We start from the raw sequence: 23,868 nt of genomic DNA, 5'->3' as shown, positions 1-23,868 counted from the left end.
GAGAGCTGAGGGAAATTTCACAATAAAACAGGAAACAGGAAACATGAAAGAAAGAATGTAAAAAACATGACCTTAAGGGGAATGCCGGGATGTATCACATCAAGTTTCATCATTCATTATTTATTAATGCAAGTGAATAACACAATATTAATATTGTTCAATGTGTCATTGATCAAAAAAACTCCCATTTGACCTGCTCACTGGCCAACAACCACATATTTTGTAGAAAAATTTATATTGTATTATTTCCTGTGCCTCTGTCATTACATAAGCCCCTCCTTGTTGTTTGCAACTGTCTCTGTCACTCTCTCGTTCAGTATATTCACTCACATTTCAGTAGTTCTCACAACTTTGAGTTCAAGTGTATGATCCTTTTTGTCTGTTTCCTGACTCGGCCTTTGCCTGCTGATAAATTGCTAAGATAATATATTGTTTATCTGAAGAGTTTTTTAAACTAATATTCTTAAAAAAAAAATTAAAAAAAAAAAATGTTTAAGAGCATGTATTGGTTCACAGTCATGCTTCAGATTAGAGAAAAGGACTAATCTGATTTGCTCTGATTTCAAAATTCTTCTTGAATGTACACTCTTGTTATTTTACAGTGATTTTAGATCATGTTAAAGTGCTTCTTTCACCATGTGATTTATGTTAAGAGACAAAAGAAACATCAAACCATAGGAGGCAGTGAACATGTGACGAGTGTTGCCTTGTCGGCCAATGCCTTGATCTTATATCTGCAGAGTGGAAAGAGTATCGTGTCATTCAACACGACAAATTCAACATGATGACATCTCCAAACTTTGTCTTCTTAGTGGCGTATTTGCTCTTTAGGAAACTGGGTGAGTTCTTTTATTTTTGTTTTCTGGTTTATGATGTAATGTAAAATATATACTTTATATATTTATATATTAAATTAAATGTGAGTTTGTCTTTTCTCATCTTTTTCTTCAGCTGAGATGAACCATCTTGTTCTGTCCACAACTGCTCATCAAGACATTGGATTTATATCAGCTAATGTTGGTGACAACGTGACTTTGTCATGTTTATTCACTGTGGATGATTTTAAACTTTACTGGTACAAGCAAACACTGGGTCAGAAGCCACAGCTTATCTGTGCCGTACAAACGTCAGGTGCAAGTGGACAAACGCACAGTTTTTATAATGATTTTAGACAAAATCCACGCTTCTCACTTCAAACTGATGCTGGTTTGAATCACCTAAACATTTCTGATGTTCAACTTTCAGACTCAGCGACTTACTTTTGTGTAAGCGGTCACTCACGTTGGCTTGAATTTATAGAAGTCATCACTGTGAGTGTGGAGGGTTCAAGGTGGAATCTTCACCCTCTGGTCCATCAGTCAGAGTCACAAAGACTTCAGCCAGGAGATTCTGTCACTCTCAACTGTACAGTTGACACAGGAGCATGTGCTGGAGAAGAACACAGCGTTTACTGGCTCAAGAACTCTCAAGAACCTCACCATGGAACCATTTACACCAAAGGAGACAGAAGTGATCAGTGTGAGAGGAAACCCAACACTCAAACACACACCTGTGTCTACAAATTACCAATGAACAGTGTGAATCTCTCTCATGCTGGGACCTACTACTGTGCTGTCGCCGCATGTGGACATATACTGTTTGGGAACGGGACCAAACTGGACTTTAACGGTAAGAAACTTCTAGATGCCACCTCATCTGATGAGTAGTGACAGTTCATTCTTTGGCAAAAACATGACAGAGACAAAATGTCTATAGTGTCTCCAGTTGCAGACCAGTCATCAATGTATATCATGGCTGGAGCTTTGACATTCACCACCCTCCTGAGTATTTTACTGGCTTTCTTACTGTACAAGAGAGACAAATGTTCAGGTAATCCCTTCTTCTGATGTTGACCAGCTTCTATTCACTGAATTTGGCTTTTGAATTAAATACCGTCATGTGTGTGTTTCACAACCAGAGTCTTGTGCCCAATTATCAGCTCGCTCCACATCAAATGAAGAGGTAAATACATTATAATCTCTCATCAAACTTACATATACCACCTTATATTAGCACAAACAGAGCCATATTACAATGTACTGATGTGTGTGTGTGTGTTGTTTCCAGGGAAACAGAGATGGAGACAATGTCCACTATGCTGCTTTAAGTGTCCACCTGCCTAACAGATCAAGAAGACAGATGGACAATGCAAATAATGAATGCATGTACTCCAGTGTTCAACATTAACTCTGTCTTTGTTAGTTTATTGTAAACATCACACGTGAAGTTTTGTTTTAGTTTTTTCCCCAAATGAATATCTGAACCTTAGTCATTTACACTGTAATTTACATGCTATTGTTTCTGTGGTTTTTAGCAACATGTACATGGAGGAACTTCATTGGATATGACTGTAGATGTGTCCATTTTGTTGCTTTTGTTTGTTTTTAACCAGCAATAAAACTCACTGAGATTAAAAATCCCTTTTGCAAGAGTGTCCTGACCAAGACTGGCAGCAGTGTAGGTTTTAGACAGGACAGAGTTACAACTATTCTAACATAAAGCATACAGATTAAATGATATACATTATACCTACAGAATTTGCATCTTTAAAATGTAGAGATCTGTGTTGTAAAAATCGACCTCATGATGTGAGTATAAAACACTTGGAAGTGATCAATGAGGAGACAGGCACCTCTTATCTCAAATTAGAGTCTGGAAATGTTTGCCATGCAGAAATCTCGTGACACATGATGAGTTGTCGGTGTACAGACAACAGAAAGTAAAAATTCATCTCAGGAGTTGTGGACAGGAAGAGGCCACAAACTGTTAGGACACTGCATAAGGACAAGTTATTCTTCTTAAAAGAATAGAATAGAATAGAATAGAATGTGGTACAGGCACAGAATAATTGCAGAGTCCTCTTCTAAGGTGCATCAAAGATCTGCATCAACGTGGCACCACAGAGGAAGTGGCTCTCTGCAGCAGAATGAAAAATTAAACTACAGGGTTAAAATTCAATTCAAACAAAGATGTAAGTGTCAATTTAAATATGTCTGCATGGTTCTTATTTACAGAAGCTAAAGGTTTTCAGTGTACACTGCTGTTGCTAAAAAGAGAAACATTTCCACAACCTCAGAGCTAAAATTACCACAGGAACTTAAAGCTATAGCTCAAATTCACTGATGCTGTGCACAGGATGTGTGTGCATCCACTAACCCTAAATGTTGTAAATGCAATAGAGTACATTCTTAAGACAATATCTTATTTATGTGAAGAGTTGTGTGGGTTAATATTTAAAAAAAAAAAAATGTTAACAGCATGTATTGGTTCACAGTCATGCTTCAGATTAGAGAAAAGGACTAATTTGATTTGCTCTGAATCTAAAATTCTTCTTGAATGTACACTCTTGTTATTTTACAGTGATTTTAGATCATTTTAAAGTGCTTCTTTCACCATGTGATTTATGTTAAGAGACAAAAGAAACATCAAACCATAGGAGGCAGTGAACATGTGACGAGTGTTGCCTTGTCGGCCAATGCCTTGATCTTATATCTGCAGAGTGGAAAGAGTATCGTGTCATTCAACACGACAAATTCAACATGATGACATCTCCAAACTTTGTCTTCTTAGTGGCGTATTTGCTCTTTGGGAAACTGGGTGAGATTTTCTTTTTTGTTTCTAGTTTATGATGTAATTTAAAATATATACTGTATATATGTATATATTAAATTAAATGTGAGTTTGTCTTTTCTCGTCTTTTTCTTCAGCTGAGATGAACCCTCTTGTTCTGTCCACAACTGCTCATCAAGACATTGGATTTATATCAGCTCATGTTGGTGACAACGTGACTTTGTCATGTTTATTCACCAGAGATGATTATGACCAATACTGGTACAAGCAAACACTGGGTCAGAAGCCAAAGCTTATCTGTGTCGTAAAAACGTCAGGTGCAAGTGACCGAACACACAGTTTTTATAATGATTTTAGACACAATCCACGCTTCTCACTTCAAACTGATGCTGGTTTGAATCACTTAAACATTTCTGATGTTCAACTTTCAGACTCAACGACTTACTTTTGTGTAAGCGTTCGGTCAGTTTGGTTTGAATTTCAAGAAGTCATCACTGTGAGTGTGGAGGGTTCAAGGTGGAATCTTCACCCTCTGGTCCATCAGTCAGAGTCACAAAGACTTCAGCCAGGAGATTCTGTCACTCTCAACTGTACAGTTCACACAGGAGCATGTGCTGGAGAAGAACACAGCGTTTACTGGCTCAAGAACTCTCAAGAACCTCACCATGGAACCATTTACACCAAAGGAGACAGAAGTGATCAGTGTGAGAGGAAACCCAACACTCAAACACACACCTGTGTCTACAAATTACCAATGAACAGTGTGAATCTCTCTCATGCTGGGACCTACTACTGTGCTGTCGCCGCATGTGGACATATACTGTTTGGGAACGGGACCAAACTGGACTTTAACGGTAAGTTCTTTTATTGCAAATGTTGTAAAATAGTTGCGGCAGAGCTGAAATTAAAATCTTTGTTGTGTCTCTTTGATTCTGCACAGATGAGGTCAATCATCGTTTACTCGTATATTCAGCAGTCTCCACCCTCCTGAGTGTTTTACTGGCTTTCTCAATCTGCATCATTAACAAGAGAAACAACAGCTCCAGTGCAGGTACTTTGAATTCTAACATTTGTTTGTAATCCATTCCCATAAAACCGTAATGACATTTAAAAAGTCATTCTGTTTTTAGATTCTCATGCCATGCTCTCACAGTCCTCCAAAACACACGCAAAGGTATTTCTCCTTTAAAAATGAGCCATATTGTTCATATTTAAATGTATTTTTTGCAGCACTAACACTTGTGGACATTGTGATTTCCTGTTTCTCATACCCAGACTCACCAGAATGAAGACGCCCTGAGGAGACTTGTGAGAGAGGCGGACGACACCTGGACTGTGTGTGTTTACTCTGGTGTAACACAGTAGAGCTGGACACCTTGTAACTGTATCGCTGTTAAACATGCATGTTCACATTATTGTTGCTTTATGTCTGTGGCTACGATTACCCTGAAATACTTATGGCTTTGCATATGATTCTATGATGACATGATTGTATGATGTGACCTCAGTTTCTAACGCCTTACCTTGCTGTAATCTCAATAAAACAGTTTTTCTATAGACAGTATATGAAGTGTATATCTGGCTGATTTTCACAGACTCTGGCTGTTTCTCAATACTCAAGTTGCAAGTATGTCTGTATTGTTCTGCTGTTTGAATGGTGGCTGGCGCCAAGTGCTGCAGCCTCATTACCGCCACCTACGGTGTTGATAAATGAACATATGAAATACTTTTAATAAATATATATAGCATAATATTGTTATTATTTTTACATTTTAAATATTTAACTTCATTTATCAATTTATTTCTATTAAAATATACAATACAAATAATACAATGTGGAAAGTAGATATATTACAGCATTGTAGAGTAGTATATATGTATATATATATATGACGTGTACAAATATATATTACTCTACATATCTAATATTTACATATTATATTTAAATACAGATACAATGGCCGTGCGACTTTAATATAAATCTAACATTCAAAGTTAAAATAAAAAAAACATTAATAATATACAAACTTTCAAACTGTCAGGTCAAAACGTTTCCATTAAAAACAAAATAACAACAACAAATCACACCAAGCATCTAATGACAGCGACGTCTGAGCCAGTGGATCATTTCATCAGGACAGGCCGAGGTAACGCTGCTCTGTGCCGGGCACAGTGAGCACCGAGCGACCGCAGAGGCGGAGCTGATCACCTCCGACAAACGTCGCTGCCAAACTATAAATACGTCATATCTTCATACACAAACCACATGTTTGAATTCTAAATGACTAATTTCTCACCTCAAATGATGTTAAAACTTTGTTCCGGGACAAAGAAAAATATTTATTTCAGATTTATATTTCTATTATCTGCTGCTATGCTCCAAACTCATCAACCCCTGGGGCCTTGCCACTGCAGAGTTGTTTAACCACCTCAGTGACCTCCCTCAGGGAGATTGACGATGATCCCCCATCAGCTTCCCTCTCTGCCTCCACCACAGAGGGCGCAGATGTCGGATTCAGGAGTTCCTCAAAATGTTCCTTCCACCATCCGGTTACCTCCTCAGTCGAGGTCAACAGTGTCCCATACTTACTGTACACAGCTTGGATGGTCCCCCGCTTTCCCCTCCTGAGGCCCCGAATGGTTTTCCAGAAAACACCTTGGTGCCGACCGATAGTCCTTCTCCATGTCCTCTCTGAACTTCTCCCATACCCGCTGCTTTGCGTCTGCCACAGCAGAGGCTAGCGGCCCTTCGGGCCTGTCGATACCTTGCAACTGCCTCAGGAGTCCTCTGGGATAACATATCCCGGAAACACTCCTTCTTCAGTCGGACAGCTTCCCTGACCACCGGTGTCCACCACGATGTTCGAGGGTTACCGCCCCTTGAGGCACCTAAAGCCCTGGAGCCACAGCTCTCCACTACAGCTTTCACAATAGAGTCTTTGAGCACTGCCCATTCAGGTTCAATGTCCCCAGCCTCCACAGGGATAAAGGAAAAGCTCCGCCGGAGGTGAGAGTTGAAGGCCTCTCGGACAGGGGCATCCTCCAGACGTTCCCAGTTCATCCGCACTACACGTTTGGGTTTTCCAGGTCTATACAGAGTCCTCCCCCATCCTCTGACCCAACTCACCACCAGATGGTGATCAGTTGACAGCTCTGCCCCTCTCTTCACCCGAGTGTCCAGAACATGCGGCCTCAGATCCGATGAAACGATCACAAAATCGATAATCGACCTTCGGCCAAGGACACTCTGGTACCAAGTACACTTTTGAGCGTCCTTATGCTCGAACATGGTTTTTGTTATGGATAGACTTGCACAGAAATCCAACAACAAACGACCACTCTAAATCAGGTCAGGTAGGCCGTTTTCCAATCACGCCTCTCCAGGTTTCCCCATCGCTGCCCACGTGCGCGTTGAAATCTCCCAGCAGAACTATGGAGTCCCCCGACGGAGCCCCTTGCAGGACGTCTAGGGCCTCCAAGAAGGCCGGATACTCCGAGCTGCTGTTCGGTGCAGCGGAAAGCCTCCACATCTTCCGCCGCCGACTAAAAACACATTTCTTCCGACTCTACCTCGACTAAGACGATAATGACGACGACAAAAAAAAAATAAAATAAATAAAATAAAATAAATAAATATATATACAGTATATATATATATATATATATATATATCGCACTTATGAGTAGCACTTCATAGTTTGATTTACTTGAAGCTCTTACTTACTTCTAGCTCTTATTTGTACCCAAATGTTTAAATGCACTTATTGTAAGTCGGTTTGGATAAAAGCGTCTGCTAAATGACATGTAATGTAAAAAATGTAATGCATAAGCACAAACAGCAGTCAGGGCTTTCCCCCCCGCAAACCCTAAGGCACAGGGAGGCGACCCTCTCGTCCACCGGGGTAAACTCCAACACAGCGGCGCTCAGCCGGGGGCTTGTGAGTATCCCCACACCCGCCCGGCGCCTTACACCCTGGGCAACTCCAGAGAAGAATAACTTCCAACCCCAATCCAGGAATGTGGTTCCAGAGCCAAGGCTGTTCGTGGAGGTAAGCCCCACCAGATCTAATTGGTAGCGCTCCATCTCCCGCACAAGCTCCGGCTCTTTCCCCCCACAGCGAGGTGACGTTCCACGTCCCCAGAACCAGCTTCTGCCGCCCAGGTCCAGTACGTCGAGACCCCCGACCTTCACTGCCACCCATATGGCAGCGCTCCCGACCCCAGTCGATCTCCCTGCAGGTGGTGTGTCCACAGGAGGACGATGAAGAGGCCACGGGACTTGTTCGGGCTGTGCCCGGCCGGGCCCCGTAGTAGACCCGGCCACCAGGCGTTCGCTCATGGGCCCTCCGCCTGGGCCTGGCTCCAGGCAGGGGCCCCGGGCTTCCTCCGGGCAGGGTCCCTCTCTTCCTCTGTTGTTGTTTCATGAGGTCTTTGAACCATTCTTCGTCAGGCCCCTCCCCTGAGACCAATTTGCCTTGGGAGACCCTACCAGGAGCACTAGGCTCCAGACAACACAGCTCTCAGAATCACAGGGACACTCAAACCTCTCCACCACGATAAGGTGATGGTTCCCGGAGAGGATTAGTTAATAATAAATAAATAAAAATAAAAAACAGGAAAACCAATCACAATGAAATGCAAAAATAAAAGCTGAACTGTTTGGCACAGAAGGTGAAGGGAACACAGCTTATATACACATGAGGTGGGGGGAGACAACAAGACACAGGTGAATCTAATGAGGGCGGGGCATACAATCAAGACTGGAGGGAAAACACACAGGTGCAGGAAGGGAAGTGATGTGAAACGAGAGCTGAGGTAAGTTTCACAATAAAACAGGAAACAGGAAAAATGAAAGAAAGAACGTAAAAAACATGACCTTAAGGGGAATGCTGGGATATATCACATCAAATTTCATCAGTCATTATTTATTAATGCACGTGAATAACAAAATATTAATATTGTTCAATGTGTCATTAATAAAAAAAAACTCCCATTTGACCTGCTCACTGGCCAACAACCACATATTCTTTGTAGTATATTTGTATTGTATTAATTCCTGTGGCCCTGTCATTACATAAGCCCCTCCTTGTTGTTTACAACTGTCTCTGTCACTCTCTCGTTCAGTATATTCACTCACATTTCAGTAGTTCTCACCAGTTTGAGTTCAAGTGTACGATTCTTTTTGTCTGTTTCCTGACTTGGCCTTTGCCTGCGGATTTTGTATATGATGTGCACGTGTGCTGACCTTTCATTTTTCCTCAAATAAAGACGCTATAGTTTCATCTATTATGTCTGTCTGAGTCTGTGTTTGGATCCATGTTTACAGTGAAAAGAAAAAAGGACATTAAAGTGCAGTGGCACAATCTGATGTGTTGCACAGATTATTACCCACATGTATAAAAGCTTTTCATGGTATTGTATAACATCACCCCTTATACATAGAATATGTTCATTTATAATTCATGGGGAAAATACACCACCTTTACCTTTTCATCTTTACACCACATGCTGCAGAAGCTAAAGGTTTTGGGTGTACACTGCTGCTGGGGGGAAAAAATGCCACAACCTCAGAGCTGAAATTACCACAGCAACTTAAAGCTATAGCTCAAATACATCGATGCTGTGCACCAAGCTATTGTGACATGTTGAGCTGTGTATGGATGTGTGTGCATCCACAAACCCTAAATCTTGTAAAGAAAATGTAGAGTCAAATGCTAAGATAATATAATGTTTATGTGAAGAGTTTTGCAAACTAATATTCTTCAAAAGTTGTTGGTTCACAGTCATGCTTCAGATTAGAGAAAAGGACTAATCTGATTTGCTCTGAATTAAAACATTTTCTTGAATGTACACTCTTGTTATTTTACAGTGATTTTAGATCATTTTAAAGTGCTTTTTTCACCATGTGATCTATGTGAAGAGGCAAAAGAAACATCAAACCATAGGAGGCAGTGAACATGTGACGAGTGTTGTCTTGTCGGCCAATGCCTTGATCTTATATCTGCAGAGTGGAAAGAGTATCGTGTCATTCAACACGACAAATTCAACATGATGACATCTCCAAACTTTGTCTTCTTAGTGGCGTATTTGCTCTTTGGGAAACTGGGTGAGTTTTTTTATTTTATGTTTCTAGTTTATGATGTAATTTAAAATATATACTGTATATATATATATATATATATATATATATATATATATTAAATTAAATGTGAGTTTGTCTTTTCTCGTCTTTTTCTTCAGCTGAGAAGAACCATCTTGTTCTGTCCACAACTGCTCATCAAGACATTGGATTTATATCAGCTAATGTTGGTGACAACGTGACTTTGTCATGTTTATTCACTGTGTATGATTATGACCAATACTGGTACAAGCAAACACTGGGTCAGAAGCCACAGCTTATCTGTGTCATAGAAACGTCAGGTGCAAGTGGCCGAACGCACACTTTTTACAATGATTTTAGACAAAATCCACGCGTCTCACTTCAAACTGATGCTGGTTTGAATCACTTAAACATTTCTGATGCTCAACTTTCAGACTCAGCGACTTACTTTTGTGTAGGCGGTCCGTCCGTTTGGTTTGAATTTAAAGAAGTTATCACTGTGAGTGTGGAGGGTTCAAGGTGGAATCTTCACCCTCTGGTCCATCAGTCAGAGTCACAAAGACTTCAGCCAGGAGATTCTGTCACTCTCAACTGTACAGTTGACATAGGAGCATGTGCTGGAGAAGAACACAGCGTTTACTGGCTCAAGAACTCTCAAGAACCTCACCATGGAACCATTTACACCAAAGGAGACAGAAGTGATCAGTGTGAGAGGAAACCCAACACTCAAACACACACCTGTGTCTACAAATTACCAATGAACAGTGTGAATCTCTCTCATGCTGGGACCTACTACTGTGCTGTCGCCGCATGTGGACATATACTGTTTGGGACCGGGACCAAACTGGACTTTAACGGTAAGAAACTTCTAGATGCCACCTTATCTGATGAGTAGTGACAGTTCATTCTTTGACAAAAACATGACAGAGACAAAATGTCTATAATGTCTCCAGTTGCAGACCAGTCATCAATGTATATCATGGCTGGAGCTTTGACATTCACCACCCTCCTGAGTATTTTACTGGCTTTCTTACTGTACAAGAGAGACAAATGTTCAGGTAATCACTTCTTCTGATGTTGACCAGCTTCTATTCACTGAATTTGGCTTTTGAATTAAATACCGTCATGTGTGTGTTTCACAACCAGAGTCTTGTGCCCAATTATCAGCTCGCTCCACAACAAATGAAGAGGTAAATACATTATAATCTCTCATCAAACTTACATATACCACCTTATATTAGCACAAACAGAGCCATATTACAATGTACTGATGTTTGTGTGTGTTGTTTCCAGGGAAACAGAGATGGAGACAATGTCCACTATGCTGCTTTAAGTGTCCACCTGCCTAACAGATCAAGAAGACAGATGGACAATGCAAATAATGAATGCGTGTACTCCAGTGTTCAACATTAACTTTGTCTTTGTTAGTTCTGTCATTTTCTCAGTCTTTCTTTATTGTAAACATCACACGTGAAGTTTTGTTTTAGTTTTTTCCCCCAAATGAATATCTGAACCTTAGTCATTTACACTGTAATTTACATGCTATTGTTTCTGCGGTTTTTAGCAACATGTACATAGAGGAACTTCATTTGATATGACTGTAGATGTGTCCAGTTTGTTGCTTTTGTTTGTTTTTAACCAGCAATAAAACTCACTGAGATTAAAAATCCCTTTTGCAAGAGTGTCCTGACCAAGACTGGCAGCAGTATTGGTTTTAGACAGGACAGAGTTACAACTATTCAAACATCCTGTTATGAACTTTCACAAAGCTTGGACCCAAATGCACAAGACCAGAAACAGGAGAAAAGTTTTAAAGAGCTTATTGACTCTATAAATCAACAAACAAAAGGTGAGCTGTACAGCTCTGAAAAAAGGCTAAACACTAAGCTAAACTAGATCTCAAACTTGAGAAAACAAACAAAACCTTAGCTTGACTATAACTTCAAAAAGATCTCTTTCTTGGTTCGAAACATGGAGTGAACATACATAAGACGCACTGGCAACTGAAAGTGGGAGAAGGGAGTATATGTAGGGAATGAGGGTAATGAGGGGGGTGGAGTGGCTCAGTGGTTAAGACCGGTACCCTGTGTGCAAAAGACTTCATGGTTCATGGCAAGTTCAACTCCACCCCTGGCAGGTTGTGCTCAATTCCCCTGTAAGTCGCTTTGGATAAAAGTGACTGCTAAATGAATCAGGCGAGACACAGAACAAGCATCTTGACAGACAAGGTGCTCACCCTTACCAAAATAAAACAGGAAGTGACACTGAACTAAAACAAACTAACACAAAATAAAACAGGAAGTGACACTGAACTAAAACTAACTAACACAATTGACGGTGCATGACAGTACCTTCGAGAACCGGTCTACCACTGTGAGGATGGTGGCGTTCCCCCTAGAGACTGGCAGACCGGTAACAAAGTCAAGGGAGATGTCGGAACCAGGGGCGACTAGGAACTGCAAGAGGTCCACAACAGTCCCTGCTGAGTCCTTTTAGAAGTCTTGTTCCGTGCACACACGGTGCACACTGTGACATATTCTCTCACGTCCTGGTCCAGACCAGGCCATCAGAACCTTTTTCTGGATCACAAAGTTGGGCCGTCTGGCCCCCGGATGGCAGGTAAGTAGTGAGGTGTGAGCCCAGTGAATGACCTGGGACCGCATGGTTTTCCACTTTTTACCTGGTTTTCTGTAGGCCAAGTCACCGCTCCAACCACAAGGTTCAGTGGGAGGATTGGTTCAGGATCCTTGGCCATAGGCTCTGGGTCATGGAGGCAAGAGAGGGTATCAGGCTTCCCATTCTTAGACCCAGGTCTGTAAGAGAGGGCAAAGTAAAAGCGGTTGAAAAACAAGGACCACCTGGCTTGACGTGAATTGAGTGAATTGAAGTGCTTTACGTATGTATTCCAGGTTCTTATAGTCGGCCCAAACCAGAAAAGGAAGCTGAGGCCCCTCCAGCCAATGCCTCCACTCTTCCACAGCCACCTTTACTGCCTTGTTTCCCACGTGGTCATTCCACTCTGCTGAGGTGAGCTTCCTGGACAGGAAGGCACAGGGGTGGAGTATGTTGTCCTGAGCCGCCCTCTGGGACAGGACCGCCCCCACCCCCTCGTTAGATGCGTCCACCTCTACCACGAATTGGCGTTGCGGGTCCGGGATGATGAGGACCGGTGCTGAGGAGAATGCCATCTTGAGGCGTTGGAATGCCTTCTCTGCATGTGGATTCCATACAAACGGAACTAGACAAGGTCAGTGCATGTAAAGGAGCAGCGACTGAGCTCAAGTTTCTGATGAATTTGCGATAAATGTTGGCAAATCCTAAAAACTGCTGTACCTTCTTCTGGTGGGCGGTGTAGGCCAGTCCCTCACTGCACTGACCTTCGCCGGTTCCATTTCCATCTTCCACGGGGAGATGATGAATCCAAGGAACGTGATGGTGGTGGTGTGGAAATCGCATTTCTCTGCCTTGACGTACAACTAATGCGCTAGTAATTGCTGGAGGACCTGGCTAACGTGGGTGATGTGGGTCTTAATGTCCTAAAAAAAATCAGAATGTCATCAAGATAGACAAAAACAAACTGGTTCAGAAAATCTCACAGAATGTCATTAACCATGGATTGGAAAACAGCGGGGGCATTAGACAAACCAAAGGGCATCATCAGGTACTCATAGTGTCCTGTCGGGGTATTGAAACCAGTCTTCCATTCATCCCCTTCTCTGATCCTAACTAAATGGTACGCATTTCTGAGATCTAGCTTGGTGAATACACAGGCTTCCTGGAGTTGTTCGAAGGTTGATGATATGAGGGGGAGAGGATATTGGTTTTTGACAGTAATCGAGTTGAGGGGACTATAGTCTATGCAGGGCTGAAGGGATCCATCCTTCTTGGCCACGAAGAAAAACCCTGAACCGGCTTGGGATGAAGAAGGTCGAATCAGCCCTGTCTTTAAAGACTGCTCAATATAGTCCTTCATGGCTTGCTTTTCGGGCAGTGAGAGTGAGTAAACTCTCCCTTTTGGGATAGTCGCACCAGGCACTAGATCGATGGGGCAGTCTTATTGTCAATGGGGTGGAAGTGACGTTGCCTTAGCCTTGCTGAACATCTCCCCCCAGTGGTGATAAGCTTTAGGAACTGAGGATAAGTCTGGGCTGTCAGACGTGGTGTTCTGGTTAGTGTGGGCCGAAGCCTTACTCACTGTGGAGATCAGGGAGGCTGCAAGGGTTTTCTTCTCACAGAATTTCGAGCATTCCCCTCCCCATGATTCTACCTCCCCAGGTCGCCAATTCAACTCGGGGTTGTGTACCGAGTACGAGGGAGTGAAAAGGTGATTCGAATTCATGAAAAGACAGGTGTTCAATATGGTCATTAATCATTATGGTGATGGGTTTCGGTGCAATGGGTGATCATAAAAATGTTACTTCCATCTAGGGCCCTGGCTGTGACAGGAGAGGGTAGAGGAATCAGGTTAATGTTCAGTTCTCGGATTAATTTCATGTCCATTAGATTCTCATCTGCTCCTGAATTGACTAACGCCCCTTTGAGACGGATCCCCTTCCACTTTTGGATTCTGACTCTGGTCAGAGCTGGGGAGGGTAGCTAGGCAGTCTATGGATGCTAACAAGTGTTTGTCGAGACTTTGTGAGTGGTTTGCCTGGAGGCGACGTCGTCGTTCCTCGGGCGCGAGATGGGTCACAACCACATGCAACATGCAGTCATCTTTATTCACACATACAGTATGTGGAACCAGTGGCGCTGACACAAAACCCATCAGTTTGTGTTTTAAGGTTTACTTGACTTCACATCATCACATCTATAAAGACTTTACTGATCTCAAAAAACTGGTTTGGTACACAAAGATCAATCAGCTCAGGCAAACAAATCCACAAAGGGCAAGGAAAAAGCAGAAGTCAGTAAACAAGCATTAGTTAATAATAAATAAATAAAAATAAAAAACAGGAAAACCAATCACAATGAAGTGCAAAAAAATAGAAAAGCTGAACTGTTTGACACAGAAGGTGAAGGGAACACAGCTTATATACACATGAGTTGGAGGGAGACAACAAGACACAGGTGAATCTAATGAGGGCGGGGCATACAATCAAGACTGGAGGGAAAACACACAGGTGCAGGAAGTGAAGTGATCTGAAACGAGAGCTAAGGTAAGTTTCACAATAAAACAGGAAATATGAAACATGAACGAAAGAAACAAAAAACATGACCTTAAGGGGAATGCTGGGATGTATCACATCAAGTTTCATTATTCATTATTGCACATGAATAACACAATATTAATATTGTTCAATGTGTCATTGATAAAAAAAAAATCCCATTTGACCTGCTCACTGGCCAACAACCACATATTCTTTGTAGTATATTTATATTGTATTATTTCCTGTGCCTCTGTCATTACATAAGCCCCTCCTTGTTGTGTGCAACAGTCTCTGTCACTCTCTCGTTCAGCTTATTCACTCACATTTCAGTAGTTCTCACCAGTTTGAGTTCAAGTGCATGATCCTTTTTGCCTGTTTCCTAACTCGGCCTTTGCCTGCTGATAAATTGCTAAGATAATATATTGTTTATGTGAAGAGTTTTGTAAACTAATATTCTTTAAAAAAAAAAAAAAGTTTAACAGCATGTATTGGTTCACAGTCATGCTTCAGATTAGAGAAAAGGACTTATCTGATTTGCTCTAATTCTAAAATTCTTCTTGAATGTACACTCTTGTTATTTTACAGTGATTATAGATCATTTTAAAGTGCTTCTTTCACCATGTGATTTATGTTAAGAGACAAAAGAAACATCAAACCATAGGAGGCAGTGAACATGTGACGAGTGTTGCCTTGTCGGCCAATGCCTTGATCTTATATCTGCAGAGTGGAAAGAGTATCGTGTCATTCAACACGACAAATTCAACATGATGACATCTCCAAACTTTGTCTTCTTAGTGGCGTATTTGCTCTTTGGGAAACTGGGTGAGTTCTTTTTTTTTGTTTCTGGTTTATGATGTAATTTAAAATATATACTGTATATATGTATATATTAAATAAATGTGAGTTTGTCTTTTCTCGTCTTTTTCTTCAGCTGAGATGAACCATCTTGTTCTGTCCACAACTGCTCATCAAGACATTGGATTTATATCAGCTAATGTTGGTGACAACGTGACTTTGTCATGTTTATTCACCAGAGATGATTATGACCAATACTGGTACAAGCAAACACTGGGTCAGAAGCCACAGCTTATCTGTGTCATAGAAACGTCAGGTGCAAGTGTCCGAACGCATACTTTTTATAATGATTTTAGACAAAATCCACGCTTCTCACTTCAAACTGATGCTGGTTTGAATCACTTAAACATTTCTGATGCTCAACTTTCAGACTCAGCGACTTACTTTTGTGTAGGCGGTCCGTCCATTTGGTTTGAATTTCAAGAAGTTATCACTGTGAGTGTGGAGGGTTCAAGGTGGAATCTTCACCCTCTGGTCCATCAGTCAGAGTCACAAAGACTTCAGCCAGGAGATTCTGTCACTCTCAACTGTACAGTTGACACAGGAGCATGTGCTGGAGAAGAACACAGCGTTTACTGGCTCAAGAACTCTCAAGAACCTCACCATGGAACCATTTACACCAAAGGAGACAGAAGTGATCAGTGTGAGAGGAAACCCAACACTCAAACACACACCTGTGTCTACAAATTACCAATGAACAGTGTGAATCTCTCTCATGCTGGGACCTACTACTGTGCTGTCGCCGCATGTGGACATATACTGTTGGGGAACGGGACCAAACTGGACTTTAAGGGTAAGTTCTTTTATTGCAAATGTTGTAAAATAGTTGCGGCAGAGCTGAAATTAAAATCTTTGTTGTCTCTGTTTGATTCTGCACAGATGAGGTCAATCATCGTTTACTCGTATATTCAGCAGTCTCCACCCTGCTGAGTGTTTTACTGGCTTTCTCAATCTGCATCATTAACAAGAGAAACAACAGCTCCAGTGCAGGTACTTTGAATTCTAACATTTGTTTTTAATCCATTCCCATAAAACCGTAATGACATTTAAAAAGTCATTCTGTTTTTAGATTCTCATGCCATGCTCTCACAGTCCTCTAAAACACACGCAAAGATATTTCTCTTTTTAATATGGACCATATTGTTCATATTTAAACGTATTTTTTGCAGCACTAACACTTGTGGAGATTGTGATTTCCTGTTTCTCATACCCAGACTCACCAGAATGAAGACGCCCTGAGGAGACTTGTGAGAGAGGCGGACGACACCTGGACTGTGTGTGTTTAATCTGGTGTAACACAGTAGAGCTGGACACCTTGTAACTGTATCGCTGTTAAACATGCATGTTCACATTATTGTTGCTTTATGTATGTGGCTACGATTACCCTGAAATACTTATAGCTTTGCATATGATTCTATGATGACATGATTGTATGATGTGACCTCAGTTTTTAACGCCTCACCTTGCTGTAATCTCAATAAAACAGTTTTTCTAACGACAATGTATGAAGTGTATATCTGGCTGATTTTCACAGACTCTGTGTTTTCAACCACAAACATTGATCTGAGAGTGCACTTCTCAGTGGAGGGAACACAACCCGCTAAAAAAAAAAAAAAGACTTTGTCACAAACCCGAGCTTCTGTCGTGCACAAAACCAGACTACATGTAAAACGCCACAACCACATGCAACATGCAGTCATCTTTATTCACTCATATGTGGAACCAGCAGCGCTGACACAAAACCCATCAGTTTGTGTTTTAAGGTTTACTTGACTTCACATCATCACATCTGTTAAGACTTTACTGATCTCAAAACACTGGTTTGGTACACAAAGATCAATCAGCTCAGGCAAACAAATCCAAAAATGTCAAGGAAAAAGCAGAAGTCAGTAAACAAGCATTAGTTAATAATCATCATCATCATTATCATCCTCCACTTATCCGGGGCCGGGTCGCGGGGGCAGCAGTTTTAGCAAGGGACCCCAAGCTTCCCTTTCCTGAGACGCATTGACCACCTCCGACTGAGGGATCCCGAGGCGTTCCCAGGCCAGAATGGAGATGTAATCTCTCCACCTTGTCCTCGGTCTACCCCGAGGCCTCCTCCCAGCTGGACGTGCCTGATACACCTCCCTTGGGAGGCACCCAGGAGGCATCCTCACCAGATGCCCGAACCACCTCAACTGGCTCCTTTCACCGTGAAGGAGCAGCGGTTCTACTACGAGCTCCCCCCGGATGACGACCTTCTCACCCTATCTCTAATGGAAAAGCCAGCCACTCTCCTGAGAAATCCCATTTCGGCCGCTTGTACCTGCGATCTCGTTCTTTCGGTCATGACCCAACCTTCATGACCATAGGTGAGGATAGGAACGAAGATTGACCAGTAGATCGAGAGCTTTGCCTTCCGGCTCAGCTCCCTTTTCGTCACAACCGTGCGGTAAAGAGAATGCAGTACCACTCCAGCCGCTCCGATTCTCCGGTCCATCTCCCGCTCCCTTGTCCCCTCACTCATGAACAAGACCCCGAGATACTTGAACTCCTTCACCTGGGGCAAGGAGTCATTCCCTACCCGGAGAAGGCAATCCACCGGTTTCCTGCTAAGAGCCATGGCCTCCGACTTAGAGGTGCTGATCTTCATCCCGACCGATTCACACTCGGCCACGAACCGATCCAGTGAGCGCTGAAGGTCACAGGCCGACGAAGCCATGAGGACCACATCATCTGCAAAAAGCAGCGACGTGATCTCAAGCCCGCCAAACCACAACCCCTCTCCCCCACAACTACGCCTCGATATCCTGTCCATGAAAATCACAAACAGGATTGGTGATAAAGCGCAGCCCTGGCGAAGGCCAACACCCACAGGAAACAGGCCTGATTTAGTGCTGAGAACCCTGACACAGCTTATACTTTGGGCGTATTGGAGAGGATTAGTTAATAATAAATAAATAAAAATAAAAAACAGGAAAACCAATCACAATGAAATGCAAAAAAAAAAGCTGTACTGTTTGGCACAGAAGGTGAAGGGAACGCAGCTTATATACACATGAGGTGGAGGGAGACAACAAGACACAGGTGAATCTAATGAGGGCGGGGCATACAATCAAGACTGGAGGGAAAACACACAGGTGCAGGAAGTGAAGTGATGTGAAACGAGAGCTGAGGTAAGTTTCACAATAAAACAGGAAACATGAAAGAAAGAACGTAAAAAACATGACCTTAAGGGGAATGCCGAGATGTATCACATCAAGTTTCATTATTCATTATTGCACGTGAATAACACAATATTAATATTGTTCAATGTGTCATTGATAAAAAAAACTCCCATTTGACCTGCTCACTGGCCAACAACCACATATTCTTTGTAGTGCACGTGTGCTGACCTTTCATTTTTCCTCAAATAAAGACGCTAGTTTCATATATAATGTCTGTCTGAGTCTGTGTTTGGATCCATGTTTACAGTGAAAAGAAAAAGAACATTAAAGTGCAGTGGCACAATCTGATGTGTTGCACAGATTATTACCCAGATGTATAAAAGCTTTTCATGGTATTGTATAACATCACCCCTTATACATAGAATATGTTCATTTATAATTCATGGGGAAAATACACCACCTTTACCTTTTCATCTTTACACCACATGCTGCAGAAGCTAAAGGTTTTGGGTGTACACTGCTGCTGGGGGGAAAAAATGCCACAACCTCAGAGCTGAAATTACCACAGCAACTTAAAGCTATAGCTCAAATTCATCGATGCTGTGCACCAAGCTATTGTGACATGTTGAGCTGTGTATGGATGTGTGTGCATCCACAAACCCTAAATCTTGTAAAGAAAATATAGAGTCAAATGCTAAGATAATATAATGTTTATGTGAAGAGTTTTGCAAACTAATATTCTTCAAAAGTTTTTGGTTCACAGTCATGCTTCAGATTAGAGAAAAGGACTAATCTGATTTGCTCTGAATCTAAAATTCTTCTTGAATGTACACTCTTGTTATTTTACAGTGATTTTAGATCATTTTAAAGTGCTTCTTTCACCATGTGATTTATGTTAAGAGACAAAAGAAACATCAAACCATAGGAGGCAGTGAACATGTGACGAGTGTTGCCTTGTCGGCCAATGCCTTGATCTTATATCTGCAGAGTGGAAAGAGTATCGTGTCATTCAACACGACAAATTCAACATGATGACATCTCCAAACTTTGTCTTCTTAGTGGCGTATTTGCTCTTTGGGAAACTGGGTGAGTTTTTTTATTTTATGTTTCTAGTTTATGATGTAATGTAAAATATATACTGTATATATGTATATATTAAATTAAATGTGAGTTTGTCTTTTCTCGTCTTTTTCTTCAGCTGAAACGAACCATCTTGTTCTGTCCACAACTGCTCATCAAGACATTGGATTTATATCAGCTAATGTTGGCGACAACGTGACTTTGTCATGTTTATTCACCAGAGATGATGATGAACTTTACTGGTACAAGCAAACACTGGGTCAGAAGCCACAGCTTATCTGTTTTGTAAAAAGGTTAGATGCAAGTGTCCGAACGGACAGCTATTGTAATAACGTTCGAAAAAATCCACGTGTCTCACTTCAAACTGATGCTGGTTTGAATCACCTTAACATTTCTGATGTTCAACTTTCAGACTCAGCGACTTACTTTTGTGTAAGCTTTCGGTCAGTTTGGTCTGAATTTAAAGAAGTCATCACTGTGAGTGTGGAGGGTTCAAGGTGGAATCTTCACCCTCTGGTCCATCAGTCAGAGTCACAAAGACTTCAGCCAGGAGATTCTGTCACTCTCAACTGTACAGTTCACACAGGAGCATGTGCTGGAGAAGAACACAGCGTTTACTGGCTCAAGAACTCTCAAGAACCTCACCATGGAACCATTTACACCAAAGGAGACAGAAGTGATCAGTGTGAGAGGAAACCCAACACTCAAACACACACCTGTGTCTACAAATTACCAATGAACAGTGTGAATCTCTCTCATGCTGGGACCTACTACTGTGCTGTCGCCACATGTGGACATATACTGTTTGGGAACGGGACCAACCTGGACTTTAACGGTAAGAAACTTCTAGATGCCACCTCATCTGATGAGCAGTGACAGTTCATTCTTTGGCAAAAACATGACAGAGACAAAATGTCTATAATGTCTCCAGTTGCAGACCAGTCATCAATGTATATCATGGCTGGAGCTTTGACATTCACCACCCTCCTGAGTATTTTACTGGCTTTCTTACTGTACAAGAGAGACAAATGTTCAGGTAATCACTTCTTCTGATGTTGACCAGCTTCTATTCACTGAATTTGGCTTTTGAATTAAATACCGTCATGTGTGTGTTTCACAACCAGAGTCTTGTGCCCAATTATCAGCTCGCGCCACAACAAATGAAGAGGTAAATACATTATAATCTCTCATCAAACTTACATATACCACCTTATATTAGCACAAACAGAGCCATATTACAATGTACTGATGTGTGTGTGTTGTTTCCAGGGAAACAGAGATGGAGACAATGTCCACTATGCTGCTTTAAGTGTCCACCTGCCTAACAGATCAAGAAGACAGATGGACAATGCAAATAATGAATGCGTGTACTCCAGTGTCCGACATTAACTCTGTCTTTGTTAGTTCTGTCATTTTCTCAGTCTTTCTTTATTGTAAACATCACACGTGAAGTTTTGTTTGAGTTTTTTTCCCCAAATGAATATCTGAACCTTAGTCATTTACACTGTAATTTACATGCTATTGTTTCTGTGGTTTTTAGCAACATGTACATGGAGGAACTTCATTGGATATGACCGTAGATGTGTCCAGTTTGCTGCTTATGTTTGTTTTTAACCAGCAATAAAACTCACTGAGATTAAAAATCCCTTTTGCAAGAGTGTCCTGACCAAGACTGGCAGCAGTATAGGTTTTAGACAGGACAGAGTTACAACTATTCTAACATAAAGCATACAGATTAAATGATATACATTATACCTAAAGAATTTGCATCTTTAAAATGTAGAGATCTGTGTTGTAAAAATCGACCTCATAATGTGAGTATAAAACACTTGGAAGTGATCAATGAGGAGACAGGCACCTCTTATCTCAAATTAGAGTATGGTAATGTTTGCCATGCAGAAATCTCGTGAGACATGATGAGTTGTCGGTGTACAGACAACAGAAAGTAAATATTCATCTCAGGAGTTGTGGACAGGAAGAGGCCACAAACTGTTAGGACTCTGCATTAGGACAAGTTATTCTTCTTAATAGAATACACTAGAATAGAATAGAATAGAATAGAGTAGAATGTGGTACAGGCACAGAATAATTGCAGAGGCCTCTTCTAAGGTGCATCAAAGATCTGCATCAACGTGGCACCACAGAGGAAGTGGCTCTCTGCAGCAGAATGTAAAATTAAACTACAGGGTTAAAATTCAATTCAAACAAAGATGTAGATTCAAGATTCAAGTTTTTATTTGTCACGTGGATGTACATGTGACAACTTTACAACAAGCCCCACTTGTATAGCAATAAAATAAAAAATAAATTTAAATAAAAAAAAGTTTTGCAAAATAAGTAGCAATAGTATATTATTTACATAAGTTATAAGGACACAGGAAACATATTGCACATGTACATAGCAGCAGTATGAATTTAAATATGTGTGTGTGTGGGAGGGGGGGTGTGAATGGGTTGAGTGTGTGTGTGTGGGGGGGGTGGGGGGTGTGAATGGGTTGAATGTGTATGTGTGTGTGTGTGTGTGTGAAGGGCTGAGTGTTCATGTGGGTGGTTGAAAGTTCAGCATCCTGATGGCCTGAGGTAAGAAGCTCGTCCTCAGCCTCTCTGTTTTGGCCATGCAGGAGCGGAGACGTTTGCCAGACGGCAGCCACTGGAACAGTCCTCCTGGCTCTGCTGGTGCAGCGCCTCGTGTAGATCTCCTGCAGAGTGGGCAGTGCTGTCCTGGTGGAGCGTTCAGCACAGCGGATCACTCTGTGGAGAGCTGTCCTGTCCCTGGCAGTGCAACTGCCGTACCACGCAGTGATGCTGCCGGTGAGCACAGACTCCACTGCTGCAGTGTAAAAGGGTCTCTGCAGCACTGAGGAGATCTTGAATTTCCTCAGCCGTCTGAGGTGGTACAGGCGCTGCCTTGCTCTCTTTACCAGGGTGGAGATGTGTGTGGTCCAGGTTAGGTCCTCAGAGATGTGGACACCGAGGTACCTGTAGCTGCTAACTCTCTCCACCGGGGTCCCGTAGATCCTAGGGGGGTGTGATGGCTCCTCTGCTTCTCCCTCCTGAAATCCACAACTATCTCTTTGGTCTTAGAGACGTTCAGGTCCAGGTTGTTTTTTCTGGCACCATGTCGACAGTGCATCCACCTCCTCCAGATAGGCCGTCTCCCTGTTGTTCGAGATCAGGCCAACCACCACCATGTCGTCCGCAAATTTCACGATGATGTTGGTGGGTGAGGGTGGAGTGGAGGACGTGGGTGATGGCATCATCAGTGCTCCTATTAGGCGATAGGCGAACTGAAGAGGGTCAAGTGAGCTGGGCAGTGAAGCGCAGATGAAGTCCTTGATCAGTCTTTCAAAGCACTTCATCACCACGGAGGTGAGTGCTACTGGGCGGTAATCATTGTTGCAGGCAGGGCTGGGCTTCTTTGGAACAGGGATGATGGTGGACCTCTTGAAGCAGGCAGGGACAACGGAGTGAGCCAGGGACAGGTTGAAAATAGAGGTGAAGACAGGGGCTAGCTGCCCAGCACATGATTTCAGCACCCGGCCGGGGATGCCGTCAGGGCCGGCAGCCTTCCTGCTGTTCACACGCATCAGAGCTCTCCTCACGTCGTGCTCTGAGACGGACAGTGCGTGGTAATCACCGGTGTTTAAGCTGGGCTCCTCCGCGTTAGCGCTAGCTGCGACGCTAGAGGTCTCGATGCTGTAATCTCAATAAAACAATTTTTCTAAAGACAATATATGAAGTGTATATCTGGCTGATTTTCACAGACTCTGTGTTTTCAACCACAAACATTGATCTGAGAGTGCACTTCTCAGTGGAGGGAACACAACCCGCTAAAAAAAGGCACTTTCACACAAACCCGAGCTTCTGTCGTGCACAAAACCAGACTGCATTTAAAACGCCACAACCACATGCAACATGCAGTCAT

At 42.2% G+C, this 23,868-nt stretch overlaps 5 protein-coding genes across 5 annotated transcripts; all 5 read left to right on the top strand.

Annotated features, from left to right (window-relative positions):
• The first annotated feature begins 781 nt into the window (after positions 1 to 781).
• On the top strand, positions 782 to 2,404 carry LOC131456792 (uncharacterized). The gene is made up of 5 exons (XM_058625433.1): positions 782 to 839; positions 952 to 1,668; positions 1,771 to 1,869; positions 1,958 to 2,001; positions 2,107 to 2,404. Exons 1-5 carry the CDS (start codon positions 782 to 784, stop codon positions 2,224 to 2,226), a joined length of 1,038 nt encoding a protein of 345 aa, XP_058481416.1. The 3' UTR covers positions 2,227 to 2,404.
• A 1,095-nt stretch (positions 2,405 to 3,499) lies between these two features.
• On the top strand, positions 3,500 to 5,060 carry LOC131456877 (uncharacterized). Its single transcript, XM_058625544.1, has 5 exons — positions 3,500 to 3,636; positions 3,747 to 4,463; positions 4,550 to 4,660; positions 4,740 to 4,783; positions 4,885 to 5,060. The coding sequence occupies exons 1-5, from the start codon at positions 3,579 to 3,581 to the stop codon at positions 4,972 to 4,974; spliced, it is 1,020 nt and encodes a 339-aa protein (XP_058481527.1). The 5' UTR covers positions 3,500 to 3,578; the 3' UTR covers positions 4,975 to 5,060.
• Positions 5,061 to 9,657: 4,597 nt separating this feature from the next.
• LOC131456878 (uncharacterized) lies at positions 9,658 to 11,205 on the top strand. The gene is made up of 5 exons (XM_058625546.1): positions 9,658 to 9,715; positions 9,850 to 10,566; positions 10,669 to 10,767; positions 10,856 to 10,899; positions 11,003 to 11,205. The coding sequence occupies exons 1-5, from the start codon at positions 9,658 to 9,660 to the stop codon at positions 11,120 to 11,122; spliced, it is 1,038 nt and encodes a 345-aa protein (XP_058481529.1). The 3' UTR covers positions 11,123 to 11,205.
• A 4,339-nt stretch (positions 11,206 to 15,544) lies between these two features.
• LOC131455940 (uncharacterized) lies at positions 15,545 to 16,942 on the top strand. The gene is made up of 4 exons (XM_058623822.1): positions 15,545 to 15,681; positions 15,791 to 16,507; positions 16,594 to 16,704; positions 16,929 to 16,942. The coding sequence occupies exons 1-4, from the start codon at positions 15,624 to 15,626 to the stop codon at positions 16,940 to 16,942; spliced, it is 900 nt and encodes a 299-aa protein (XP_058479805.1). The 5' UTR covers positions 15,545 to 15,623.
• Positions 16,943 to 19,801: 2,859 nt separating this feature from the next.
• On the top strand, positions 19,802 to 21,494 carry LOC131456848 (uncharacterized). Its single transcript, XM_058625507.1, has 5 exons — positions 19,802 to 19,949; positions 20,062 to 20,778; positions 20,881 to 20,979; positions 21,068 to 21,111; positions 21,213 to 21,494. The coding sequence occupies exons 1-5, from the start codon at positions 19,892 to 19,894 to the stop codon at positions 21,330 to 21,332; spliced, it is 1,038 nt and encodes a 345-aa protein (XP_058481490.1). The 5' UTR covers positions 19,802 to 19,891; the 3' UTR covers positions 21,333 to 21,494.
• Positions 21,495 to 23,868: the final 2,374 nt, after the last annotated feature.

The sequence above is a fragment of the Solea solea genome, chromosome 3 (genome assembly GCF_958295425.1).
Source record: "Solea solea chromosome 3, fSolSol10.1, whole genome shotgun sequence".
In the NCBI taxonomy this organism is placed as follows: domain Eukaryota; kingdom Metazoa; phylum Chordata; class Actinopteri; order Pleuronectiformes; family Soleidae; genus Solea; species Solea solea.
The sequence above is the reverse complement of the archived record's forward strand: the minus strand, read 5'-3'. Positions and strand labels throughout refer to the sequence as shown.